The 27,611-nt window shown below is 39.6% G+C and overlaps 1 protein-coding gene across 6 annotated transcripts; it reads right to left on the bottom strand.

Moving 5' to 3' along the window:
- Window positions 1-485: 485 nt before the first annotated feature.
- On the bottom strand, window positions 486-27,611 carry Slc16a4 (solute carrier family 16 member 4). 6 transcript variants are annotated; one of them, XM_048351783.1, is made up of 9 exons: window positions 27,337-27,497; window positions 24,805-24,917; window positions 20,233-20,365; window positions 19,490-19,633; window positions 19,181-19,342; window positions 16,999-17,262; window positions 15,362-15,573; window positions 14,143-14,236; window positions 486-809 (listed from the first exon to the last, which is right to left on the bottom strand). In XM_048351783.1, exons 2-9 carry the CDS (start codon window positions 24,889-24,891, stop codon window positions 634-636), a joined length of 1,272 nt encoding a protein of 423 aa, XP_048207740.1. In that variant the 5' UTR covers window positions 24,892-24,917; window positions 27,337-27,497; the 3' UTR covers window positions 486-633. The 6 variants fall into 6 exon arrangements, with proteins under 6 accessions (XP_048207740.1, XP_048207738.1, XP_048207737.1 ...); XM_048351781.1 differs by having other exon boundaries at window positions 16,999-17,502; window positions 24,805-24,898; XM_048351780.1 differs by having other exon boundaries at window positions 16,999-17,502; window positions 27,337-27,496.

The raw sequence follows: 27,611 nt of genomic DNA, 5'->3' as shown, positions 1-27,611 counted from the left end.
TAGTAACAGAAAAAAATTAGGTATATAGTCTGAATATTTTAGATAATTAGATGTACTATGGTGAGAAAAGCAACAATGTTTACTTGGCTGGGGGTGCCATTCAAATCTTAAAACAAAGATTCAAATTTTTGGAGTAATTTTCAGCTTTTTTAAAGTTTTATTTATATAGCAATGTAAGTTATCATAGAAATTTAAAAAACAAGGGTCTCTTCTGGTGAATAGGAAAACTTTTTGGAGAAGAATATACTTATACTAGCCACTAAGCAAGGTTTTAATATTCTGATTCCAGAGTTCCAGTTACCCAATGTTTAATACTTTTTAAGGAAAAAAAATGGCTTCCCGTGTTTATATAGTTTAGTGACTAAGTTACCATGGCACAATTGCTAGTTTGGGTTGATTTATTATTATATGCTCTGATTTTCATTTAAGTAGTTGCTTCAGCTAATTAAAATCTTACCTTTTATAATTAAATACCACCAAGCAGCTTAATTTAACTTGCTGTTAATCTGTTTATTTTTTATTACCAATTAGATACTTCTCACAATATTAAAGCATTGAAAGCTGTTCGGTTTACCTTCTCATTTTACAAAGAAACTCTTCCTCCAAACTTTTGTTCCCACTGATTGGTTAAGTTCAGATTTTCCCCTGTTCAACTTCCATTTGATTGTAGTCCTCTTTCTGGTCAGATTGTTTATTTTTCCATCTCTCAGCCAATGGTATGAAGAAAAAGGAAACTGAAGAGAGGAGGTAGCATGTGCCAGAGAAGTAGAAAGAGCCGGTGTATGTCTGTGTATGGTCATATAACCATCCTGGAAGGAAATTTTTTCATTAGTAATTCTCAAGTAGAAGGTAGCAAAGCAAATCTTTTCATTAATAATTTAAAAAAAATTTTTTTTTCCATTAGTAATTTTTAAGTAGAAACTGTACCTCAAAGTAAGGGATCATCTATAGTTATCAGTCTATATTGTGACCCATAGAAAGTTAGTCTAGCAGCTTATCTGTCTCATCACTGATGAATGTGGATCATTTTTCGTTGGGGTTTTTAGCCCCCCCGCCCACCTGAGGGAGAGATGGGAAGGCTCATGGGTGGACAGACCACCCGCACCCAGCCCTCCCTCACTGGAGGACAATCAGATGTGTCTGGGAGACAAGTCAGCGCAAGATCTGGTTTATTGGGGGGAACACATGTAACTAATATAAGGCACAGGAGCCAATCAGATCAAAGATCGGTAGAAAGGGGAGGGGTGTATGTGCACCTATCTAGGGACTATAAGGGGAGGCATGAGCTGTCCATAAGGGCAGAAGAGTTGGGGACCAATCCTAGAGGCGGCCAGATTTTTTGTCACAGCCCACAGAACCGCCTCTGGGTTCATCAGGCGCCATCCTAGCCACCTGTGGCCCCAGGACTGAGAAACAGGCGGGGCCAGCTAGTTGACTTCCTCTTTCTGATCCAGGTGTGTCCCACAATTTTTAATCTAAATTAAGGACTTACAGTCAGTGAAAAAGTCATATGAACTCAGAACACAACTCCAGCCTCCCCTTCCCTCCCCTCCCCTCCCCTCCCCTCCCCTCTCCTCTCCTCTCCTCCCCTCCTTTCTGTGCCAGTACTTGGTTTTGAGCTCAGGGCCCAGGGTATTCTCTCTTAGGTTTTTTGCTCAAGACTAGTGCTCTGCAACTTGAGTCACACATCCATTTCCAGCATTTTGCTGATTAATTGGAGATAAGAGTCTCATGGACTTTTCTGCCCAGGCTAGCTCTGAGCTGTGATCCTCAGATCTCAACCTCCTGAGTAGGTAGGAATTCAGTTACAACCATGAGTCACAGTGCCTACCTCAACTCCAGTCTCATAGTGAAACTTGGAGAAAATTAGGTACATTTATTTATTCATTCATTCATTCATTTGTGTACTGCTGGTCCTGGGCTTGTGCCCTGTCTCTGAGCTTTTGTGCCCAAGCCTAGCACTCTACCACTTGAGCCATAGCTCTTCCTAATTTTATGACGAGTCTTACTAAAACACTATTCTTATAAAGAAAACATTAAGTACAATTTTCAAAATAAAGTAAGAGAACAATTGCATTTTTCTTTACTATATAAACATGTGAGTGCTTACTGTGTTCCTGGCAATAAGCTATGTTACAAGGGATGATGCTGAGCCAAAATGGACATAGTCTATATATTTAGAGTTTAAGTTTAGTTGGGAGATACATATTAGCTGCATAAATTATATGTGATAAGTGCTAGGAAGTGAAGGCTCAGTGTCTATGGGAGCCCAGAAGAAGGAATTGCTTGACCCAACTGGGTTAAATAAGTCTCTTCTGAGACTCTGCTTGTGTTGTGTATGTATGTGTTTAATTTTTGCAGGCACATATCATGCTAAGCTCATACCCTAACATTGAACTATACTCTCAGCCCCCTTTTTGGTGTATTATGGCTTTATGTTTCCTCTTACTAGAATGAATAGATGTATGTTTTATAGTCTTAAATCTTACAAACTTTAAGGTTGTTTTCATTTTTTATGGTGGTGGGTGGTGGTACTGGGACTTTTCTACTCAGGGCTTTATGCTTACTAAAACAGACACTACCTCTTTAGCCATGTTCCCAGCCCTTTTATGTGTTTAGTTATTTGTTAGATAGGATTTTGTGTTTACCCAGAGCTGGCCTTGGCCCTTCTTCCTACCTCAGATGATAGCTCAGATGATAACTGTGTACCACTGTGTTTGGCTTGTTTGATGAGATGGGATCTGCTAACTTTTTTCCTGGGCTTGTTTTGAATTGTAATCTTCCCAAACTCTGCTACTCAAGTAGCTGTGATTATGGGACCTAAGTTGATTTTATGTTTATTGATATCCTTGTTTAATCAGTAATTGGATGTTTCTTAGAATGGAGCTAAGATTTAAGTCTTTGTATTATATTGGGTGTGACTTCTAAGAAATAGATGACTTATCTGAACTGTCCTAGAAATTGCTTGAAAAGAAGTGTAAAAGGCAACAGCACCCTCTCTTGTCATTTGTTATTCTTGCTTTAGTCTACCAGCATAGCATACATAGGCACACACAAAGTGCACATATATATGTGTATATATATATATATATATTCATACATCTGTGAACTAAGACAGGAGTATCAAAAGTAGCACTTAGGGAAAGATTAAGCACTCTTGAATAATAAGGTGAATAATAAGGTGGATATCAGTACTGAAATGTCAATAGGACACAACTGAAAAAAGTAAAAAGGTAGCCCGGTGCTGGTGGCTCATATCTGTAATCCTGCCTAGTGAGGAGGCAAAGATTTGAGGATGGGGATTCAAAACTAGCTGAGGCAGAAAAGTCTGTGAGACTATCTCCAGTTAACCACCAGAAAGCCAGAATTAGATCTATGGCTCAAAGTGGCAGAGTGCTAGCCTTGAGCAAAAAAAACTCAAGGACATTACCCAGACCCTGAGTTCAAGCCCCACAACTGACAACAAAAATAAGTCAGAGGGCTGGGAATATGGCCTAGTGGCAAGAGTGCTTGCCTTGTATGCATGAAGCCCTAGGTTCGGTTCCTCAGCACCACATATACAGAAAATGGCCAGAAGTGGCAATGTAGCTCAAGCGGCAGAGTGCTAGCTTTGAGCAAAAAGGAAGCCTGGGACAGCACTCAGGCCCTGCGTTCAAGGCCCAGGTGGCCAAAAGGAGGGGAGGGTGGGAATATGGCCTAGTGGCAAGAGTGCTTGCCTCGCATACATGAGGCCCTGGGTTCAGTTCCCCAGCACCACGTATATAAAAAACTTCCAGAAGTGGAAAACAGCCAGAAGTGACACTGTGGCTCAAGTGGCAGAGTGCTAGTCTTGAGCAAAAAGAAGCCAGGACAGTCCTCAGGCCCTGAGTCCAAGGCCCAGGACTGGCCAAAAAAAAAAAAAAAAAAAAAAAGTCAGAATTCATTGAAAACTTACAAGCCTTTGATTTTACACAAACACACGCTCATACACACATACTATACATTGAGGACAAATATAGTTAATATATTTTCTTACCAGGGCAAGGAATCATTTAGCATTATTTAAGAACTATTTCAATGTAAAATTAGACGAAATAATTTCTTAAATTTGTTAGTCCCATTCTTTTTTTTTTTTTTTTTGCTGGGGGGGGGGGGGGAGGCAGTCCTGCAGCTTGGACTCTGGGCCTGAACACTGTCCCTGGCTTCTTTTTGTTCAAGGCTAGCACTCTACCACTTGAGCCACAGTGCCATTTCTGGCCTTTTCTGTTTATGTGGTGCTGAGGAATTGAACCCAGGGCTTCATGCATGATAGGCAAGCACTCTACCGCTAAGCCACATTCCTAGCCCCTTCCCATTCATTCTTGATAATTAAACTTTTGTTATTTTTTAAAATCTAATTAAGAGGAGTCTTTAACTCCCATTTCCTGCTTGAGGAGCAGGAAATGTTTCTGTTTCTCCATACTTCAAACCCTGTTTCCCTAACATATAACTCTGTGCCAAAACTTCAAAAGAAAACAATTTCTGATTAAGATCCAGTTGTCATTTAGTAGGGTAATAGTATACAATTGAATAGTCTTAGGATGGTGTTTATAATAGCAAGTATAAAGTGAAATGTAGGATGTAGCTGATTTCATGTTTTGAATAATCTGAGGGAAGGATAGGCCAGGCATATTTATTCCAGAATCTGAACTTCTTGCAAATTCTGAAGGTTTTTTGCATTGACATGATGCTACAAGTAGAAAATTCCACATAATGAAATTTTATTTCTTGTATAAAATAATTTAAAATATTGTTTATAAGTAACTACTGGCCATATATATGATATATACATGAAACATAAATGAATTTTACATTTAAGCTTCAGTCCCTTCAAAATATTTTATTACATATACACAAATATTCCTAAATCCAAAATAATTCAAAACACTTCTGGCCTCACACATTTTGGTTAAGAGATAAACTGCCTTCCCAATACTAGTGGCTAACACCTGTAATCCTACCTATTTAGGAGATTGAGATTTGAGGAGTTAGGTTTGAAGCCAGCTCAGGCAAAAAAGTCTGTGAGACTCTTATCTCCATTTAACTAGGAAAAAGTTAGATGTGGAGGTGTGACTCAAATGGTAAAAAAAAAAAAAGCTCCATTCTTGTGCAAAAAAGTCAAACAAGAGTGCAGTGCCTTGACTTCAAGCCTCAGTACTACCACCACAACAAAAAGATAAACAGCGTTATGGCTGTCATAATAAATTTAAATGATTCCTAGTTAAAATGTGAACTTGAGTGGTGGAGTGCTTGCCTCGTGTACATGAAGCCCTGGGTTCGATTCCTCAGCACCACATATATAGAAAAAGCCAGAGGTGGCACTGTGGCTCCAGTGGTAGAGTACTAGCCTTGACCAAAAAGAAGCCAGGGAAAATGCTCAGGCCCTGATTCCAAGCCCCAGGACTGGCAAAAAAAAAAAAGTGAACTTGGTTGGTATTAAAACATGTATTTTATTGAATTAGAATAACTAGCTTTTGTCTAGTATTGAAAGTGAAAGAAGATTGTGAACTTGAGTTGATTTGATCTGTGTGCTTTGTTTTTGGTACTGTGCCTAAGCCCTTAGGTGCTTACTAGATAATTACCTACCACTGAGCCACACTGCAATGAGCCACAGTTCTGTTTCTGACTTTGGTAGTTTATTGAAATAAAAGTCTCTCAGACTTTTCCTGCCTTTTCCCCTGAATCTTTATTCTCAGCCTCCTGAATAGCTAGGATTACAGGCGTGAGTCCTTGGCACCTGGATGCTATGCTCTGTGTGTGTGTGTGTGTGTGTGTGTGTGTGTGTGTGTGTGTGTGTGTGAAAATAACACTTTGAAAGGCAACATACAGAGACACTTCTAACTTTGAACAGTGGAATGTTTCTAAGTAAATATTTTTAGAAGAAATTAGTAGAAGTAGTTCAAATGGCACTGCATTCTACCTGTTTTATTTTATTTTATTTTTCTGTTTTAAATCAAAGTATACCCTGGATACCTTTGTGTCATAGCAAAGCATTATGAAAATCAGAAAAGGACAAAGGATATGAGCCATAGTCCAAATGGCTTGCATGCATGTTAATGTTTACTCTATACTGAGTGTTAGCTGTGGAGTTAGCACTCTGAAGGTGATAAACTGGAACTATTGCAAATTTACTAGTTCCAGTTCCTTTGTGAATATTTCCTACAATATGCATCAAATTCACCTGAGATACTTGTTAACAATGCATACTCTGGTTTCTGTCAAGCATACTTCAGCTTGGATAGTAATCAGTAGGTCCCTTTGCATTATGAAACAATTATTTATTATTTAATAATTATTTCATTTTAAATTGTTTGAATTATTTTCTCATATGTATGACTAACTTATTTAAATGGGAGTATCTAATGATGTTTGTAATCATTTAAAACATTTAAGAAAATTAAACTGAGCATCATTAAACAGTTTTACAAATTTTCTTATAGTCAAAGGCTTAAGAATAAATTTTCAAGTTTAACATTTTATATGATTCTAAATTCTTTCCAGCGCCACTCACACCTGTAATCCTAGCTACTGAGGAGGCTGAGATCTGGTTTGAAGCCAGCAGGAAAGTCTATGAGATTCCTATCTTGAATTAATCACCAGAAAAAGGCAGAAGTAAAGTCATGGCTCAAGTGGTTAAGTGCTAGATATGAGCAAAAAAGCTCAGTGACAGCACCCATTCTTTGAGTTCAAGCCCCAGAGCTGATTACTGCCTGCCTGGCAATGATTCTGAATTCTTTTGTAAAAAAGTTTTTTATGGTAGTGTTAGTGTTTGAATTTAAGACCTCTACCACTTGATCCATACCCACTCCTTTCCTTAGTTTATTTTTTAGGTAGAGTATTGGGCATTTGTATAGGCTAGCCTCCAGCTGCAGTTCTCCTGTGCCTTTGGAGTGGCTGGCATGAACCACCATACCTGGCTTGTTTTTTTAAATAGGATCTTGCTAACTTTTTTTGCCTGTCCTCAAACTAATCCTCTTATATTATCTGTCTTCATATGTGGCCACCGTATCTAGCCCTGTAAATTCATTTTTTAACTTCTATTTTTTTAACCATTTTACATTTATGAAGTAAGCCATACATGGGTAGAAAAGGTTAACGTTCTAAGAACTATCATAACATTAGACAATTCATAACTTGATTGTTTATCTGAATTGTGAATTCTTTTTTTAGGCTTACTATCTAAATCTACTATTGATCATCTTGTTAAAAATTGAAATATACCCAAAAGGTCTTAATCCTAAAGCTCCTTGATGCTAGTTCCAATGACTAGATAATTCTGTGACTATCCAGATTGAATCAGAGCTCCAGCTGTTGACTATGACTATAGTATAGAGTTCTACTTCCAAAGTGAACAGAGGCAGTAATTTCTTATCCATGAGCCACTGGCTGAGAATTGGCAATCTTGTCCTTTTACTTTGGGTGAATTGTACAATTACTTTCTGGATGTACCATGATATGAACGGTCTTGGAAAACATGGTATAACAAATTTAAACTTCAAGGCCTTTTAAGATTGGAATTCACTATTAGCCCAGGGTAGAAATTTGCAGTAAGATTTACTGGGAGTACTTTCAGCATTGCCTGTGTTGTAAATTTTATTAAGCATATTATGGTTTCTATTAGTATTTGGAAACTTAGTATCCAGGCCTTGTAAAAGTATGTTGTGTTTCCAAGGGAAGGAATACTACTCTCCTTCACCTTTTTAAACCACAGTAGAGCCTGGCGCCTGTAATCTTAGCTAGTCTGGAGTCTGAGATCTGAGGATTTCGGTTTGAAGCTAGCCTGAAGGAATGTCTTCCCAGCATGTGCAGGAAAGTCCATGAGACTCTTACCTCCAATTAAGCACCCAAAGAGCTAGATGTGGAACTGTGACTCAGGTGGTAAAGTGCTTGCCTTGAGCAAAAAAAAACCCTCAGAGACACCCAGACCCTGAGTTCAAGCCCCAGGACCAGCACAAAAAAAACACAAAAATCCCACAAGAGAAAGCAGTTTTGGAATTTTAATTTTTTGTATCTGTGTAGATATTCTCTAATCTTAAGAATGTTGGGCTGGAGTGAAATTCTCTAGGGGCTTTGTTGTTTTGAGGATAACCAGATAAATAAACAACTTACATTATTTTCTTTGAACTCTTCAAGGTAATAATGTATTCCTCAGGATTTTTAGAGATCTGGGAACTCTGCTGTGCCTTCTCACTTGTCTCTAGTCACCCTGAATCCCTAAAATGGACTGATAGTGGACCAAAAGGTTCTTAGGGCTTTATTTTTCTTCCAATAAAATTTTAGAGTACAGAGAATTTCCCAATTTATAGACCAACATGACTAATAAAACTAGATAGGTTAAGTTTGATAAATGGAACAAACAAGGATTAGATGGAAATAGTGTTTGATACTGTATTTGAACTAAGGATGGAATAGAGATAGAAAATGTCCTAGCATTTTATTACATGATGACTTACCTGTATTAAAGGGGACAGAGACAGATGTGGATGGATTAGTTTCCATTTTATTCATTGACTTTTCTAATAAAAGAGTTGCTTAAAATATTACCAGTTACCCCCATGAAATACAAGGTTGGCAAGTAATAGCAAGAGATGGTTATATTTCTTCCTTAGTAATTCTAACCGATTCTGGAGTACATTGACATTTCTATTCAGGATTAGAAATGATTTTCTTACGTTGGTTGGAAAAAGTACCCAACTGAGTGAAATGTCAACCTATTTTAAGGTGATTTGTCCCAGAGTGCACAGTGTCTTCAATTACAGGTAAGGAAACAAAGATAGGTTCTGGATACTTCATCAGATTTTCAGTTAATGAATTAGAAGAACAGAGATGACAATAATTACTAGTTTTAGACTTGTCTTCAGTATGAAGTCTTGGAAGTACATTGTGGCATATGCCAATCTGAGGAGTCATAAGAAGACTTTGAAAGAGTCTCTTTGTCTTTTCTGTGTGCCATGTACCATCTGGCAGCGAGTTATACTAAGTTGCTTTTTAATTATTGCATGCATATAATTACATTCAAATTAAAATTTGAAAACTTAAGATTTTGAGATATTTGTGATTGACTTAGTATCTATCTATCCATCTTTTGTGCCAATCTCAGTACTTTTCATTTTTCCAGCAACCTTCCAAAGTTTCAGTCTTGGTGCAGTTGTGTAGTCTTAACAAAAAAATAGCAGTTACAATTGGATGAGCCATGGTGTTTTGAGTGCCTACATTTGAATTTGCTGACTACCCTGAGCCAAGGAACCCAGAACTTGTCTGATTTTGACCATTTCATTAACTAAGATTAGGTTTGTTTAGGGAATATTGTAAAGAGATAGAGGGGACTATAGGTTGGAGTGGGCCGGCATGGTGCCTTTGGATAAGTGTGTTTAATCTGTTAGTTTCAGCAATAATATGATAATACATTTTGATGCCACACTTCTTATTATATTCATAATTGAGAAAAGTATATAATTTTCTTGCCAACATGCTATATTTACAGTTTTTATTTTTTTGCAGTGCTGAGGCTGAACTCAGTGCCTTGTACCTGCTAGGCAAACACTCTTCCATTGAACTGAATCCTCAGCTTCTGTTTACAGTTTTTAAAATTAAAAAAGTTTAGTTTAAAAAATGTTGTGATTCTAATGGATTTTCCTATGCTATTTCCTTGAATTATTAAAATATGTTATACAGAACTAATTCTTTTTTTTTCTTTCATTTCCATACAGGAACAAGAAAAATGTTAATCCATGTACTAATTTTTATCATTTTAAACTAGTGTTTTGACTGAGGATTTACTGTTGGCCAGATTTCTAATTAAAAATGACTACAATCTTTTATAGGAATTTCAACTCTTGCAGTTTGGTAATAACAGATCTAGGTAAGTAAACAGTGAAAATCTTGTATAGCTCTAAAGATCTAAGTTTGGTTGAGAATTCACTACTTTATCACCAGTATATCTTTAAATTTAAGCAAACATAACACAGCAATATAATTTCTCATACCTCTTGAGAACTCAGTTAACTTTTATTTTTGTGATATTAAGGATTGAACCCAAGGCCTGGCACATGTTAGGCAAGTGCTATACCACTGAACTACATTCCCATCCCTTGGAATTAATCTGCAAGTCAACATTTCCGTTTCTTTGGTAATTTCTGTTGGAACCAGAAGTTAAGAACCAATGGAATAGTCTTTGTAAAATATAAAATACTATTGTCATTTCACAGAGGAATGGCTATTAGTAGCAAAGACTTCCCTGAAGCTTCTCCCTTCAGCAAGATGCTTAGCCATATAACATTGTCAATAAGAGAAGGAAATTTATCTTAATTATCTATTGTCATCTTTTTTTTTTTTCTGTTGTTTTTGGTCCCGGGGCTTGAACTCAGGGCTTGGTCACTGTCTTGGGCTCTTTTGCTTGAGGCTAGTGCTCTACTACTTTGAACCACTGCTCCACTTCCAGTTTTCTGGTAGTTAATTGGAGATAAGAGTCTCATGGGGACTTTTCAGGCTGTATTGGCTTGAACCATGTTCCTCAGATATCAGCCTCCTCTGGAGTGCTAGAGTTATAGGTGTGAGCCACCTGCATCAGGCTTATTGTCATCTTTTATTTGAGATACCATGAGCAACTCCTAGACTAAATATCTATACATATACGTTTTCAGCATGCTTTCTTTAACTTTTTAGAACTTACTGACTTGCACTTATTGTTCATGGTACTGGGGTTTAAACTCAGAGTCTCATGCTTCCTAGGCAGACAGGCATGTGTGGGCTCCCAAAGGCACCACTCCACCCCTCTTCAGTTATATTTTGAGATAAGAGCTCATGCTTTTTTGTTAAGGGCTGGCCTGGGGCTATAGTTCTCTTACCTACACCTCCCAAATAGCCAGCATTTATAGGCCAGTACCACCATGGCTGGCTAAAACATTGAATTTATGATGCCTAAATATATTCTTAGAATTAGTGAATACAGATAGTTATCACTAGCTCTGTTTTCATCCTAACATGTAATTCTAGGTTTTCTAGACTTGAAGTAATAAAAACTTGTAAGTAGGGCTGGGAATATGGCCTAGTGGCAAGAGTGCTTGCCTTGTATACATGAAGTCCTGGGTTCGATTCCCCAGCACCACATATATAAAAAACGGCCAGAAGTGGTGCTATGGTTCAAGTGGCAGAGTGTTAGCCTTGAGCAAAGAGGCCAGGGACAGTGCTCAGGCCCTGAGTCCAAGCCCAGGACTGCCAAAAAAGTAAAAAATAAAATAAATAAATAAAAAGTTAAAAAAAAAACTTGTATTTTTTTCAGTGGTTAACAGTAAGAAATACATTTTACCAATCTTCTATTTTATATTACACAGGTGTGTGCATGAAATGTTTCATAATAAAGTGATATTCTTGAATTTGCTCTGTTGTGGTTTATCTTTTTATTTAAGAATAAAAATTAAAAAGATCATGGCCCAGGAAATTGATTTCAGTTTGCATACCTGTAGCCTTTTCTTTTCAGGCAGTATTCCTCAAAAAATTGATCTATTTATATACTTTAAACATTTTAAGTCATATTCAAAAGCATGTGACATCAAACATAATTTATTATGTTTTTATAATAGTATATTCTGTGTCCTAGTGTTTATTAAAACATTATACTTTTTGCCTAATGGACATTAAAAGTTCCAAAGCTTCATTGTATAGCCAGTGAAGAAAGATTAAGACAAAAAAAAGAAAAAGGTTAAAGCTGAAAAATAAAAGTATTAGAAACTGTATTTGAGATGTTTTTGCATTTCATTGACTGGTGTATTAACTACATAGAATAGCTTTTCTATGCAACTCTGGTGTTTGGCTTCCTATTATTAATCTCTGTTTAACATTCCTGGGCATGATTTAAAGTTTTACATAGCTAATTTACAGGTGTGAAATATAGGTTGAGAGTTAAGAGTTAGGTAACATGGGGAAGGCTGTGTTCTTCAGTGTGCAGGTAAGAGAATTGGTTGCTTTTTTTTTTTTTTTTTTTTTTTTTGCCAGTGGAGCTACAACTGTACTTCTAGCTGGTAATTGGAAATAAGAGTCTCTTGGACTTGTCTACCCTAGCTGGCTTTGAACCTCAGTCCTCAGATCTCAGCCTCTTCAGTAGGTAGGATAACAGGTTTGAGTGGCTGGCACCTGGATAAATTTTTTTGTTTTGTATACACTTAAATTTAAGTTCAATAGTGGTGTGTCTCCTTCCTGGTATTGCTCTTGTGTGTGTGTGTGTGTGTACACACACGTGTGCCGCATGTGCGTGCGCACGCTGGTACAAAGGCTTGAACTAGGGCTAGGGCCCTGTCCCTTAGCTTAAGGCTAGCTCTACCACTTGAGCTACATGTGTACTTCTGGCCTTTTGCTGAATAATTGGAGATAAGAGTCCCAAGGACGTTCTTGCTTGGACTGGCGTTGAACCAAAATCCCAAGACATCATCAGCCTACTAAGTAGAATTAGAATTATAGGCGTGAGCCACTGGCACCTGGGTTCATTGCTATTTGAATAGGGCCTTGCGTTTATGCCTGGACTGGCTTGTACCATGATCCTCATTTATATTTCTTTCATAGCTGGGATGACAGATATGTACCATCCTACCTAGGTTTATATTGGTTGGTATGGGGTCTTACCAACTATTCCCCCTTGCTGTCCTGGAACTACCATCCTCCTATTCTCCATTTCCCAAATAGCTAGGATTGTAGGCATGAGCCACTACCCTGACATATATATATATATATATATGTATGTATGTATGTATGTATGTATGTGTATATATACACATATATACATATATACGTATATATGTATATATATGAGTATATATATTTTAAGTTTTACTGAAATGTTTGCCTTTTCTGAGTCTTAAAAGGTACAAATTAAAATAACATTGTAAAGCTTCATTTTTAGAAAATGATAATATGGCAAGATCAAATCCCTTCTTTGTCTCAATTCAGGTCTGAAAGCAGCAAATAAGTTACAGGCTAAGTTGTTTTATGGGTGATTAGAAATGCTGGGTAGTCATTTGTACATTCAAAATTACCTATTTGAATGTAAATTTAAATTACAAATATAAAGTTGATGTAAAATTAAATTTGAACATATTCAAATTTATTGAAGGAAATTGATGTTTATGCCTATTCCTTATTTGTATGTGTTTACTCATTTTTTTTTTTTTTTTTTTTTGCCAGTCCTGGGGTTTGGGACTCAGGGCCTGAGCACTGTCCCTGGCTTCTCTTTGCTCAAGGCTAGCATTCTACCTCTTGAGCCACAGAGCTACTTCTGCCTTTTTCTGTTTATATGGTACTAGGGAATCAAACCCAGGGCTTATGCTGCTAGGCAAGCACTCTACTGCTAGCCACATTCCCAGCCCCTTATTCAGATTTTTGGTAGTCTTGGATTATATGTTCAACACATACAAAATATCCAGTTCGGTCAAACTGAAGTTTCCAGTAAACTATACTTGAACCTTAAACTGCATTTCAGCCTTGAAGTTAACTGAATAAGAACTCAAAACTACCCTCCAGATTAAAAGCAACAGAATTCCTAACTATCTACAGTGTGAACTTGTGTATAATATTTATTAGTAAACCCCATGTAGCCTTTCCACAGAAATTCTGCCCTAATTCAGGCCAAGTGTTCTCCCACCCTTTCAAGAGAGTGTGAAGTGCCTCTTTCCTTCTTTGAAAGAGGACCACTCTGATGTCAGGTTTGCTACTTTCAGGCTCTGGAAAAATAATTACTGTTTGGATAAATACTGCTAGTGAGATCACTTCTCACCCTCTTAGTAAGTTGAAGTGTAGGATGCTAGTGGCTCGTCGTTATCCTCAACCCTCCTTCCTTTTCTCCTATTTATTTATTGAAAGTCATCATGGGTTTTTGAGATTGATAAACCTCTGGATTGTCTCCTCAGATATGTGTTCTCTGCTCTTAAGATTCCCAAGAGGATATAAGAAATCTTATTAGTACATGTTTATTGAATTAACTCCCAGATCTTCCTATATTCATGATGGAATAGAGAGGATACAGAAATGCCAGCAATTACATCTAATCTGATACTGCCATTCTATGTTGCCATTAACCTTGGATCAGCCTGTTCTTTATTGCTTTTAAAATTGGTTCAGAATGTGGTTCAGTACCTGCTAGTGGTGGTCCAGATAGGACAGCCATCCCAGCAAAGAAACTGGCAAGTCCCAAAAACGTGTGCACTCTACAATTCTTAGACAGATCAACCTGTAGTGATTAGAATTCAGTGTTAGCCATATTAAGGACAACATCTATAGAAGCCTAGGTACAAATACTGTTTATGTCATGACTGAAAATAATATGAGTTCTGGAGTAATTTGAGTTGCCTTTTAACCCCTTGAATTCGTAAAGAAGAGGTCAAATGGGAAACAGTAAATTGGCTAGACAGATGATGTAGTGTTTTTTCTTTTGTGTATAATTTTATTAGTAGAGGAGCAATGGCTTTTAAATCTTTTAGGTGGTTCAGGAGTACTTTTTGCCCCTGAACCTCATTAGTCTTTTTTCTTCTTAGAAAATGGTAGGGTTTATTGGGTTTTTTTGGCTGGTAGTGGGGCTTAAACTCAGGTCTTCATATTCTTGCTTAGCTTTTTTGCTCAAGGCTGGTGCTCTACTTAAAACAGTCCTCCAGTTCCAGCTTTTTGCTGGTTAGTTGGACGTGAGTCTCTCAGACTTACCTTCCCACTCTGGCTTTGAACCGTCATCCTCAGATTTCAGCCTCTGGAGAATAGCTAGAATAATAGGCATGAGCCACTTGTATCTGGTTTGAAAAAAATGGTGTTTTATAATCTGAGATGAGAATGATAGTCCTCAATCCACTTGTGGATGAGTAACAACTATGGGTTTGTAAGAAATCAGTTGTCAGAAAGCGTTGATTTCGGTTTTGTGAGCTAGAATGTTGTTCAAGCCTCATACAGTATCCTGGTGTCCTGCCACAAGTACTGAAAATAGACCAGAAATGTTTCAGCACATTGAGGATCTAGTTCTAAGAAAGGTTTCCAGAGGTTCCAAGAACAGAAGCATTTGTGTAAGTAGTTCAGTTCCATTTGGTTTATTTTATAAAAAGTGGCTTATGCCAATAATCCTAGCTACTCAGAAGGCTGAGATCTGAGAGTCTTGATTCAAAGCCAGCCCAGGAAGGAAAGCTTATGAAAAATTCTTATCTCCAGCTAACCACCAGAAAGATGCTAGCCTTGAGCAAAAAAAGCTCAAAAGATAGAACCAGGCCCTGAGTTCAAGCCCCAGGACCAGCAAAAGAAACAATGATGTATTCTCTTTGGGGGAGATTATTACTGAACGTTGTACTAAATAACATTAACAAATGCCTCTACTCACCAGTACAGGAAGTATCAGTGCCAGATAGCCACCAGTGAAAATTGCAAAGAAGATGGTGTAGGTCATAAGTAGTGGAAATGTGGTGGCTAAAGGAGCAAGCAGGTTAGTGATGCCGCACAGGATGAGGTAAGACTTGTGATATTGGTACTTTTTGATCCAGTTTTGATCAGCAACCCATCCAGAAATGAGCTGACTGACTGTCTCAATAATACCTGGAATAATATAGAAAGGTATTAGGACATCCAATTCCATTTTCTTAACCCTTCTGAAAAATGTGAATGCATAGGCAGCTTTTCCTTAGGGTATAGGCTGGGACTTCCTGTTAGGATTTTTGTTCCTATAATCTGATCTAAGTCCAGTTTTTACCAGATTTTGTAGTGAGAAAATGTAAGGCTGTATACCTTGCTCTCTTATATATGTAGCATTATTTGACTGAAAGAGTATTTTTTCAGTTGGAATATTTGACTTACTTTTTCTTTTTTTTTTTTTTTTTTTTCCAGTCCTGGGCCTTGGACTCAGGGCCTGAGTACTGTCCCTGGCCTCTTTTTGCTCAAGGCTAGCACTCTGCCACTTGAGCCACAGTGCTACTTCTGGCTGTTTTCTATATATGTGGTGCTGGGGAATCGAACCCAGGGCTTCATGTATACGAGGCAAGCACTCTTGCCACTAGGCCTTATTCCCAGCCCCAGTTGGAATATTTGAAATCAAGTGCATTCAGCTTTGTGAAGACTTGGCAAATTGACTTTCCCTAAGATATGAGTAGGCGAAAAGTTAATGTTGGAGTCTTGAGAATTTCCAGATATTTGACATTAAACTAGGTTCATCTCATTTCAGTTTTTTAGACTTTTTTGGTCAGTTGAGATCAAGCAATTTGTGATCAAGCATTCTGTTTGTGTCACTAAATGTTAAGCTTTTTTCCCCTCTGCCAGTCCTGGGGCTTGAACTCAACCTGAGCACTGTCCCTGGCTTCTTTTTGCTCAAGGCTAGCACTCTACCTCTTGAGCCACAGCGCCCCTTCTGGCCTTTTCTGTTTATGTGGTGCTGAGGAACTGAACCCAGATCTTCATGCATGCTAGGCAAGCACACTACCACTAAGCCACATTGCTAGCCCCTCTAAATATTTTTATGAGTACTCCAAGAAGTTTCATTTTTATTTTACCTTAGCTAATGAATGTCAGCTAGTCCATTCATGACCATCCTCAAAGGTATTTCCTGTCTTACTATGATTTCAAGGAGAAATATTAATAATATATTATTAAATGCTTACTATGGGCCAGTCAGTTCTACATGGCTCACATTCCTAACCCTGAAAACTTTAATGAGGGTCGATACTATGCCTATTCTACAGAAGAAGAAATTATAGCACAAAGAAGACAAGTAATTTGCCTAGGGTCACACAGGCAAGAAATACAAAGCAAGAGCCTGAATCTGCAAAGTTAGTCCTTTCAATCACTATACTATATGTACTTGGTATCTTCTGCTTCCTAGGATAGCTTTTGTCACTGAGCCAGCTTTTTGAAATTCAATATTTATCCAATAAATAGTAGATGTCCACTGTATTAGATATATGAAAATGATTAAGACTTGGGTTAAGGTTAATTTTTCCTTCTAGGTAGGAGGTTGATAAGTTTTCTTACCAGCTACAGAAATGAGATACGAGGCATCCATAATGTCAATATCCAGTGTTTTGGCTCTGGCTACCAGATGAAAGGTAGGGATGAAATATGCTAACTGACTTAGGAGAAAAGACCAGGTAAATATGTAGAAGAAAGGATTCCTGAAGACAGAAATATCGAAGAGTTTTTGTTTGTAGCTCAGTGAAGTAGCCTTTGTCTTGTAACCTCCTTCATTACTCAGGGACAGTCTGTTCCTGTTAGGTCCACTGTTGAACTCTTCTTCACTTTGATGTTGTGAGACAATTAAAGTTGTATTAGTTTGTCCCACTTTTTGCATAGTACTGTCCTTGACAGAAGACTCTTGTGTCTCGTTGCAGTATGCTGTTTCTGTCCCACATGTTACCTCTGAACCACTTGCAGACAAATCTTTAATAGTAGGATTCTCATTTTTGATATGGATAGATCTTAACAGCATACTAGAAGGCACCAAATTCAATGTGATACCCCCAAATATAATAAGAGCACCTAAATAAAAGAGAGATTGAGACGTTAAAAATATGCAGTTCACAGTAGTTTGTGTTCATAAATTCAAAAGAAACCCTACGATTTAATCTACTAATTCTTTTCCTCCCCAATACTGGGGTTTGAATTCTGCCTCGAGCTTGCTAAGCAGACATTCTATAGCTGAGCCACACCTCTAGCCCCGTAGTCTAGTCTAAATTCTTGAAAATGCTAAGCATTTTAACTGTTAAGTGGATATATAATCCACATATTGCTGTGGCCCTCTAAAAATGGGGAGTCCATTAGGGGCAGAAAATGAGAAAACCACCACTAGGTGTGTGGGAGGAGTTTATTTTTGCTAAAGGGAAAAAAGAATGAAATGTACTTTTGAGGAGTAAGGGTGGTATTTCAGATGTTAGAAAATCATGTGTTCTAGACTGGGTACTGGTGGCTTACATCTATAATCCTAGCTACTCAGGAGGCTGAGATCTGTGGTTCAAAGCCAGCCCAGAAAGGGAAGTCCATGAAATTACCAGAAAACTAGAAGTGGCACTGTGGCTCGCAGTGGTAGAACACTAGCCTTGAGTGACAAAGCTCAGGAACAACACCCAGGCCCTAAATCCAAGCCCTATAACTGACAAACGATAAAGAATAAGGAAATTATATGTTCTAATAGGAATTTAAAATGCTTTAAGTGGCAGTACAAATTTACAAGCAAAATAAGGAATTAGATAAGAAACGTTTCGAAACAGCTTTAGCAAAGGGAAATATCCTTTCATCCTTTGTATGTATCTGACATTTAAATTTTTTTCCCTCTGAGAAAGACAGGTTCTGGTCTTGCCTTTGAAGCTGAATAGTTGCTTGCTTTCTTGAGTTGCTTGCTTTCATTAGTTGCTTGCTTTTTTTTTTTCCTGACCAAAGCTGTGATTTGATATAATGCCTCTAGCAAGAGAACAGGTTGTATAGGCTCTACCTGTGGTACAGATTGGTCAGCTGTTCCTGTGAACAATGACACTATTGGATGGGTTTCTACTTTGGAAAAGAGAATCAACAGGATTGCTATGAACATAAAGATATAGGCACACGAATACATGCGTACATGTACATAGGTCTTTTCCAGTAATTAAGATTATTTTAACTCAAATGTTAGATACAAAGAAAATAATAGGGTGAAGTGGTTTTTGTCTAAATTCATAGTTGATACATGGAAATAATAGTTAACATATATAAAAGTCTATTAAAGAACATAGTCTTTTATAGAATATTTTTTCTTGTTTCATTTGTTTGATACACCTTGTGGAAGAGGCTTTTTTATGGGGATTTTTTTTTTCTTTAAAAGAAAATATGAAAGTAAATGCTTGGTGAGAAAGAGGGGAGCCTTGTTTCTCCAAGAATGTCACTGTCACTAAGAGGTTGCTTCCAGCTGGTTAGAGTACTCTCCCGCAAAGTTGCCTCAGTCATCAAAGTCTTCAGCGAGTTTTGGGGAGCTTGCATGAGATGACAGCCTGCTGAAGATCTCTGTCATGGTATTTTCTCCGAGGAAGAGGAACATATGTCCTTTAGATTTCATCCTCATTTCTTCTCTGGAAATATGTTTTCATTGTTTTGATTTTGGCTTTTTGTAATACTGAGAATTAAACCTAGGGCCTCGTGTACAATAAGTCTTGCAGAGTCAACAGTTTAGAAAGTTAGACTGACTCACCTGTCCAGTCATAGAGATCTATCAGGAATTTTGTAAAGGGTGCCAACAGAAAAGTCAGTCCCATCCCAGAACGGGCAATAGCTGTAGCAAGAGCCAATCGCCTTTTGAAGTATTTGGTGGTTACCACAGCAGCTACTTGGTATAAAAAAGCAGACCCTAAACCTTAGGGGAGAAAAAAAGTTTGGAATTACTATTACATTTGGTAGTTTTTGTATAAGAGGCCAATTACTAGGCACGTAGGACCAAAGAACAGTAGTAGGGAAAGTTCCTGTTTCATTTTTTGTAGTGTTCTGTTGACAGTAGACTCACCAGGTAAAAGCCCCATAGTCACACAAAGAAAGGGAATGCTTGTGGCCCAGCTGCTGATCAGGTAGCCACCAGAAATAAGAGAAGTCCCAAGAACAGAAGTCGTTTTTTCTCCAAGTATGTCACAAATAATGGCAGCCAAGGGACCTTAAGAAAGAAAGAGAAAATGCTGGGTAAGTGGCATCCCTATGCCAGAATGAGTGAAGGAAGAGAGGAAGGAACACAGAAGCACTTTGGAGTACTATATCTTTCAAAATAGGTGTGTGGGATTTTAATATTACAGTTCAATACTATTTTGCTTTTAAAGTGGAAACTGAAAATGCATTATAAAACTTATAATTATTCCAGTAGTCCATGACTACCATTAACAGAATCATTTATTGCCATATTCTCTCACTGACTAAAACGAGAAGAGAAGAAATTGGTTCTGGGTTTTGTTTTGTAGATAATTAGAACTTAATAACTGGACTTCTAAGTTGAGGTCCTGCCTGACTCACTGGGCCTTTATTATCTGCTTTATGTCATTATCTGACTGGAAAGAAATAAGGTATGAAAATTGAATAGTGGGATAGTTGGATTCTTCAACTTTGATCCCTAATTTCCCAACATACTGATCAAGTCAAGCGGAGGCCAAACTGCATTTCCTTACTTTCTCAGCACTAAATACTGAAGCTTAGTAATGCATTAGTCTTAAAAGACTCAGAGGATCATTCTCCATGGAGAGCAAGTTTGTGTCAGCTTTATACCTGCACAAAAACGAAGTGATGACATGATGGATCCAATCCAACCAATTTGCTCTGAGGTGCCTTCAAATTCTTCTTGAAAGACCACAAAGAAAATTGCAAATGTCTTGGTCATCCCCATCACAAACACATTTACCTAAATCAGAGGAAAACAAGAGTCCATGTCTGGTGGCAAGCAAGCAAATATAGAGGAGGTTGCAGCTGCTGGAGGTTCTGTTGCCCTGCTCTCTAGTACTTACCAGTTTGCTTAATTGATGATTCCTCATTATAGTACATAGCTGGTGTGTGTGTGTGTGTGTGTGTATGTGTGTGTGTGTGTGTGTGTGTGATTCTTTGATTGGCTAAGCACAGTACATGAAAAAAATCTTAATCTTCATTTAAAGGCTATAAAATAGACATGTCAATTTGAAGAGAAAGTTTACAAGGGTGGGGGTGCTGAGGCTGAGATTTGTGTCAGATGGAGTCCACTGGCCTCCCCTCTCTACCACTTAGCATCTTCTAAGGTTACCTATGTTTATGGGAAAAATTTTTCATCAAAAAAGAGGAAGAATAATCTGGGCACCAGTGGCTCACACTTGTAATCCCAGCTACTCAGGAGATTGAGGTCTGAGGATGGAAATTCATAGCCAGCTTGGGCAGGAAAGTCTGTGAGACTCTTATCTCCAATTAACCACCAGAAAACTCGGAGTGGTGCTGTGGCTCAAGTGGTAGAGTGCTAGCCTTGAGCTCAGGGACAGTGCCCATGCCCCAGAGTTCAAGTCCCATGACCAACAAAAAAGACAGAAGAATCAGGCCTTTCAGTTCTTAGGTTAACTTTGCTTTACCTCTCTGCTCCTAAGCTGAGTACCATCTTTCACTTGGTGTACAGAGTTACTGTATAATTTATCATCGAAATTGGGACATGCCTGAGAATGAGTGCTTAGTTACGCCAGGGCAGCAAGGGTTGGCCATTTTATTGGCTGGATCCTGTGCCTCAACTACCCCGTCCTCTTCCACTAGAATTGCTCCTTTCGAGATCATTTTTCTTTCTTTTGTGTTTTGCCAGTCCTGGGGCTTGAACTCAGGGCCTGAGCAATGTCCTTGGCTTCTTTTTGCTCAAGGCTAGCACTCTGTCACTTGAGCCACAGCGTCCCTTCTATATATGTGGTGCTGAGGAATCAAACCCAGGGCTTCATGTATATGAGGTGAGCACTTTACCACTAGGCCATATTCCCAGCCCCAATTTTCTTTCTGAGAATTACTAACTTTGGTTTCTTGGAAATCTTAGTAGCCAGGAGGCAGTGAACAGTTCTCTTCCTTCTCTGCTCCCCTCTCTCCTTTTTCCTGCTTACCAGGTAAACTGTCTAAAGTGGGAGTCCAAATGAACATCTAGCCAGGGACTGCATTCACTCAAAGCAGTGTGCTGCAAGATATATGCAAATTTCTTTTTTTTGGCCAGTCCTGGGCCTTGGACTCAGGGCCTGAGCACCATCCCTGGCTTCTTCCAGCTCAAGGCCAGCACTTTGCCACCTGAGCCACAGCGCCCCTTCTGGCCGTTTTCTGTATATGTGGTGCTGGGGAATCGAACCTAGGGCTTCATGTATGGGAGGCAAGCTCTCTTGCCACTAGGCCATATCCCCAGCCCCGCAAATTTCTTAATGAATTAGACTTGCTTCAGTTCAAAATAGTGACTTCTCTCATGAGTAAGTTACAATTTTGTGCTGATTCATTCTTCAAAATAAGTGTCCTCTTTCTGTGAATGAGGGTTCTGTACTTGACATGCACAGGATGCTGACTTCTTAAGCCATCTGAGTTTGGCTACCAAGTGGTTCTTAGTTTAAAATCTTCTCTTACTTATACTTGACATCTGGATGTCTAATTGGATCTTCCGCTGAGTATGTGAAAGGCCTAGGACAGTGCAAATGCATCTATCCTTTTCCCTTGGTTTCTCTTTTGACCAAGGACAGTAAAAAAAAAAAAAAAAAACAACCTTTTCCTAGGTCTGTTTCCTATTAACTAAGCAGACTACATAGGTCTGTATCTATCTGCTTGGTTCCTTGAACCATGTTTGGTAGGTGTTAGTCCTGTTACCAAAGTCCAAATATGACAATGTTAAGTGGTTTAAAGCAACCCTAGAAATTCTTGATTCCCTATTCTTCATCCTCTCCCTGCTGATTTTGCCTATATTGTATCAAGTTCAACCTACTGTGTCAAAGACATAAATTTAGGTGTAGCTGTACTTCAGGTGCACATAGATAGATGCCAAACATTCCTTTTATACATTCTTGAGATTCAGTGTCTCAGATTAAACTATGCAGGTTTTCCTCTCTTCCTGTGATCTCCAGCTTTAACACTGCATTTATCCACCAATGTTGAAGGCAACAGCCCAGGACTCCTTGAGTCCTGTTCTCTGATAGCACATCTTTGCTGTGTTATTTAGTTTCCCTCCTTGATGTGCTCAGATCTGTGTGTGTGTGTGTGTGTGTGTGTGTGTGTTTTATCTCTTCATCATTACTTCGTCACTGCCTTCATTTAGGACCTTACTGCTCTCACTGCATTACTTCAGCATCCTTCCAATAGGCCTCCCTGTATTCAGTCATAGTTCTCTATTATCTATGCAGCAGCCTGAGCTGAAATTTCTGAAATGTATGTCTGATTCCATCATTCCTTTAACTTTTGTCATCAGGTCCCTTGAACCTCAAGGTTCCTAAGGCCTTTGCCTATCTCTGATTTCATCATCCATGTTTTGTTTATTTGTACTTTCATTCATACATTTTCTCCATCAACAAGTATTTACTGGGTGCCTACTGTCATATGCTATGGCTGGGTGTACAGTAGTAAACACGCAAGTTATGATTTCCTTACTTGAGGGGGTGGGGATAGTTCCTGAGCAGTTTTTTATTTACCTTTTCAGGAGTTCCTTTATTATAGAAAAGAAACATAAACTCATATAAAAAAAATAGTCCTCGACAGGCACTGGTGGCTCATCCCTGTAATCCTAGCTACTCAGCAGACTGAGATCTGAGGATCAAGGTTTGAAGCCAGCCTGGGCAGGAAAGTCTGTGAGACTTAATCACAAAAAGCTGGAAGTGGAGGTGTGGCCCAAGTGGTAGAGCACTAGCCTTGAGCACAAAAGTTCAGGGATAGTCCCTATGCCCAGAGTTCAAGCCCCAGGGCTAACAAAAACAACCAAAACCATAGTCTTCTAAGGATCCACACTACACTTCTCCAATGGGACATCACTTATTAATCTGGTTGTAAGGCAGTGTTTCTCATAAGCAACTAAATTAGTGAAATAACTGCCTATCCACAGAGGGTAATGGAAAAGAGTTCTGGGGGAAAAGGCGGGAAAGAGACCCTTGCCAACAGTGCCTATTCTCCAAAGCATGCTTTTCAGAGGTGACCCAGCCAGGAAGAACTCAGGTTTAGGGTATCCTTAGATTCCATATTAGTACCATTGTGGTAGTAGGATGAGGGTTCCCCATTATTTGGAAGCGAAGCTAGTGTTTAGTAAATAGGGCTGTGTTTGGAGTTTTATAATATATCTTGACTGGAGACCTCTACATTTCTGCTTTGTGTCACTCAGAAGGAGGCATGATGTAGTCCTTGAGTTTATAGAGCTGTTTGTCCACAAGGTGCACTGCAGATACCAGTGCCAACCAGGACAGTGCTCCCATAACAATGGCCTGCTCACTGTAGCACCAAGCAAGAGAAGAGCACCAGGAAGGAAATGGTTTTGTGAGTATCTCTAGTTCAGAGAATATATGTAGGAATGTATGTGAATTGTAGAGTTGGCACCACTCTGCAGGGTTGAGGCATAACTGTGCTTGGATTCACCAACATTCTAGAGTGTGCCTTTAAGTGGTAGCACACATCACACTTGTCTCATAGCAACCCTAGGAGCCTCTAGGGAGAGTGAGGACAAGAAGTTAACTAAAAAGATGGAAGGCATCTGGGAGCCAGCAGCTTACCCTTACAATCCTAGCTACTTGGGAGCCTGAGATAATCTGAGGATTGAGATTTGGAGTCATCTTGGGCAGACAAATCCGTAAGACTCTTAATGTCCAATTAACCAGCAAAAAGCTGGACTGGAGGCCTGGCTCAAGTGATGGAGTGCCAGCTGTGAGTGAAAAAAGCCAGAGTCCAAGGCCCTGAGTTCAAGCATTAGTAGGCAACAGGCTGAACAAAGGAAACTTCCCTTTCTTCTGTCACTAAAGGGGATGGCTGCCAGCAGTGTTAGGTATTTTGCTGGGCCAAGCTAGGCACCTCTTAGCACTGCCCATTGCTACTTGTGGGATGGCTAAAAGTATGGTTGTCCCTACATCCCAGTTGCCATGCTGCCAAGGCACAGCTGCTGATCATGATAAGCAATCCGTAGGATTAGGGGTGAGAGAGGAAGAATAGAGGATTGGCTAGAAACAGTTCTGCTTTCACTCAAGGGGGCATTTCAACTTTCTCCTGGGCTCATTGCGGGCCCTTACTGGCATTTATGGGTAGTTCCCGGCTCTCATATGCTAAGGATTTCCTAAGTGATGGCTTCTCTGAGCCTTTCTTCAGACAGCTCATGAAGTTGGAAAGGTGAAAGCAAATGCTTACCAGGAAAAAATGGAGCACAACCATCCATCCCCATCCTCCATCCGGGGTTCTAGTGTAAGGCCAGGCTTTCCCCTTCCTCTTCAGCATGATGAGTCTGTGTGAAGTGCAGAATGCTATAACATCGAAAAAGGTTGATTCAGTCTACAAGGAACTATGAAAAGTTTCACTTGCTTTGTAATTTTTTTTTTTCAGGCAAGAGAGAAAGTTTATTACCAAACTGCTGACCTGTGGCCAAGATGATCCATGGCCAGAGAGAAGGGAGAGAGGGGAGAGAGGGGTGGGAAGGGGAGAGAAGAGAGAGAAGGGGCAACCCCCACCCAGCCTTGCCTTATCTAGGGCAGGGGCAAAGGGTGTGGCCAGGTGGATTAGGATGTGACCTCAGGGAAAGGGGAGGTAACTGCCTCCAGGTATGCTGGTTACCCAGGTAACTGGGTGGAGACTTAAGGAGGTGGGGGCATCTGCATGGAGCCTTCCGGCGACGGACCTTACATTGCAGCCTTTTAATAGTTATGAAAAAGGACGAAGACTCTCTCTGGCTGCCTCCTGCTGGCAAGGGGCGTTGGCATTAGGGGTAAAAGGCAGAAATGTTGCCTCTCCTGGAGAAAGCAAGCAGCAGGGTCCCTTGGTGGTAGATGCCAGTCCTTGAATGAAGCCTGGAAGAAGTCTTATGAGGCAGGGGCTGTACCTTGTCAAGAATTGACCAAATACTTGCCAGAATTCAGGGTAGACAAGTGGTGTGGATGTGGACGTGGATGTGGAGGCCAGCAATGGTATTAGTGAAAAGTCCCACATGGCGTCTTGCAGCAGTTTGGTTCGCAGATAAAGGGCCGTCAGGACTGGGGATACTCCCAGAAAAAAGAGAAAAATAGAGGGGATTTCCGCCTCTCCTGACTCTTAAGCCCTATTTGAGTCACGGCACCATATATGTTAGGTTTTTAAAGTAAGTCACCGGTATTCAGGCAGGAGAGAAAATTTATTACTGAACTGCTGGCCTGTGGCCAAGATGATCCATGGCCAGAGAGAAGGGAGAGAAGGGAGAGAAGGGAGGGAAGGAAAGAGAAGGGAGAGAGGGGAGGGAAGGGGAGAGAAGAGAGAGAAGGTGCTTTGTAATTTTTTTAATCCCTTAGTTATATGTGAAAGCGGCCTGATGTACCTAAGACTCCTTTGACCTGAACCCCTTGACGATAGAGTGAGTGGTCACTCCTTCACCTATACTCAGACCTGGGAACTTCCTGAGGCTTTAAGACAATTTGACCTCACCCTTCAAGCCTTGACTCCAGAAAAATACAAAATGAGGGGTGTTTTAGGTTTAGGATGTCTCTTTTTTACAGCACTTAGTATGTGTGTGTGTGTATGTGCGCGTGCATGCGTGTGTCCATTCTGGGGCATGAATCCAGGCCTGGGCACTATCCTTGAGCTTTTTTACCCAAGGTTGTTTCTCTACCACTTGAGCCAGAGCTCCACTGCCTTTTGGTGGTGAATTGTAGATGAGACTTTCCTGCCTTGGCTGGCTTTCAACTTTGATGCTCAGATCACAGCTTCCTGAGTGGCTAGGATGATAGGGATGGGCCAGGCCACCAGCACCTGGCCCAGTAAATTGTTTTAAGGAACTGAATAAACATGACAACAAAATGAAATATCTGTCCTCTGAATGGACACTGGATCAGAAAAAAGTTGTAGAGGCCACATGGGGAAATTTGAATGTGAGTTGTGCATTAATAGTTCAATTTCTGTGCTATTATGGTGGCCTTAGAGTTTTTCAGGAAACTTGTTCTTAGGAGCAAAGTGTCTACTCTGTGCCGCTTTCACGTAGATTTCAGTAAGGAAATATATAGAAAGTGGTTGCTCACGCCTCTAACTCTAGCTACTCAGGAGACTGAGATCTTAGGATCAAGACTTGAAATTAGCCTGGGAGGGAAAGTCTGTGAGACTTTTCTCCAATTAATCACCAAAAATAAAAATTTTTTAAAAATCCAGAAATGGAGCTGTGGCTCAAGTGGTAGAGTGCTAGTCTTGAGCAAAAGGTAGCTTAGGGACAGTACCCAGGCCCAGAGGTCAAGGCCCAGGACCAGCAAAGAAAAAAAAAAAAAAGGTTTGCTTTTTTTATAAACTGGTTCTGGGCTGGGTGCTGAGGGTTTTTGTTTTGTTTTGTTTTGCACTGACGGTCAGCTCTCTACCACTTTAGCCATACCTCCGCTTCCAAGTAAGTGTGTGTGTGTGTGTGTGTGTGTGTGTGTGTGTGTGTGTCTTATTGGAGATGAAGAGTCTCTCACGGTGGCTCCAAACTGTGTCAGATCTTAGCCTCCTGAGTAGCTAGGATTACAGGCAGGAGCCACTGGTGCCCAGCCATGTAAATGTTTTAAGTGAAGGGTGCAGCATTCATTTCCGTACGCTAAGTGAAGGAAGGGTGCAGCATTCATTTCGGTACGCTGCTTCTGGAAAGGGAGAATCAGCCAGCAGCATGTATGACACAGATGAGAAAAGCCAGACATCCCAGACGCTGTAGAAAACACAATCACATTTCTACCTTACCTTAGATGAGGTGTTTGGCAAAATCCTCCACAGACAGGCAATTTTGGAGGAAAAATAAATGGTACTATCTCCGAGAATATTATTCTTTTGAAGGCGTTTCACTCTGCTGTGGTGAAAAACAAGTAAGCTTTGTAGCGAGCATAGTGTGTAGGGAGGCAGTGCAGAGTTGAGGCCCTCCTCCCAGTGGACTTTACTTCCTGAGGGGGGAGGAGGAAAGTCTGTAATTTGAGAACTTTTCAGGCAGACCAAACCCTGCTCAGAAGGTAGACTCTCAC

This window comes from Perognathus longimembris, chromosome 7 (assembly GCF_023159225.1).
Source record: "Perognathus longimembris pacificus isolate PPM17 chromosome 7, ASM2315922v1, whole genome shotgun sequence".
NCBI lineage: Eukaryota > Metazoa > Chordata > Mammalia > Rodentia > Heteromyidae > Perognathus > Perognathus longimembris.
The sequence above is the reverse complement of the archived record's forward strand: the minus strand, read 5'-3'. Positions and strand labels throughout refer to the sequence as shown.

What these genes read in the sequence shown, in the direction of transcription:
- Slc16a4 (XM_048351781.1), bottom strand. Translation starts at nt 24,891, where the DNA reads ATGCTGAAGAGGAAGGGGAAAGCCTGGCCTTACACTAGAACCCCGGAT. An exon ending in TTGTGCTCCATTTTTTCCTG is followed by an intron (nt 20,366 to 24,804) that starts GTAAGCATTTGC and finishes CCTCTGATTTAG; the next exon opens with GTAAATGTGTTTGTGATGGG. An exon ending in ATCTGGACCACCACTAGCAG is followed by an intron (nt 810 to 14,142) that starts GTACTGAACCAC and finishes ATTTCCTTCCAG; the next exon opens with GATGGTTATATGACCATACA.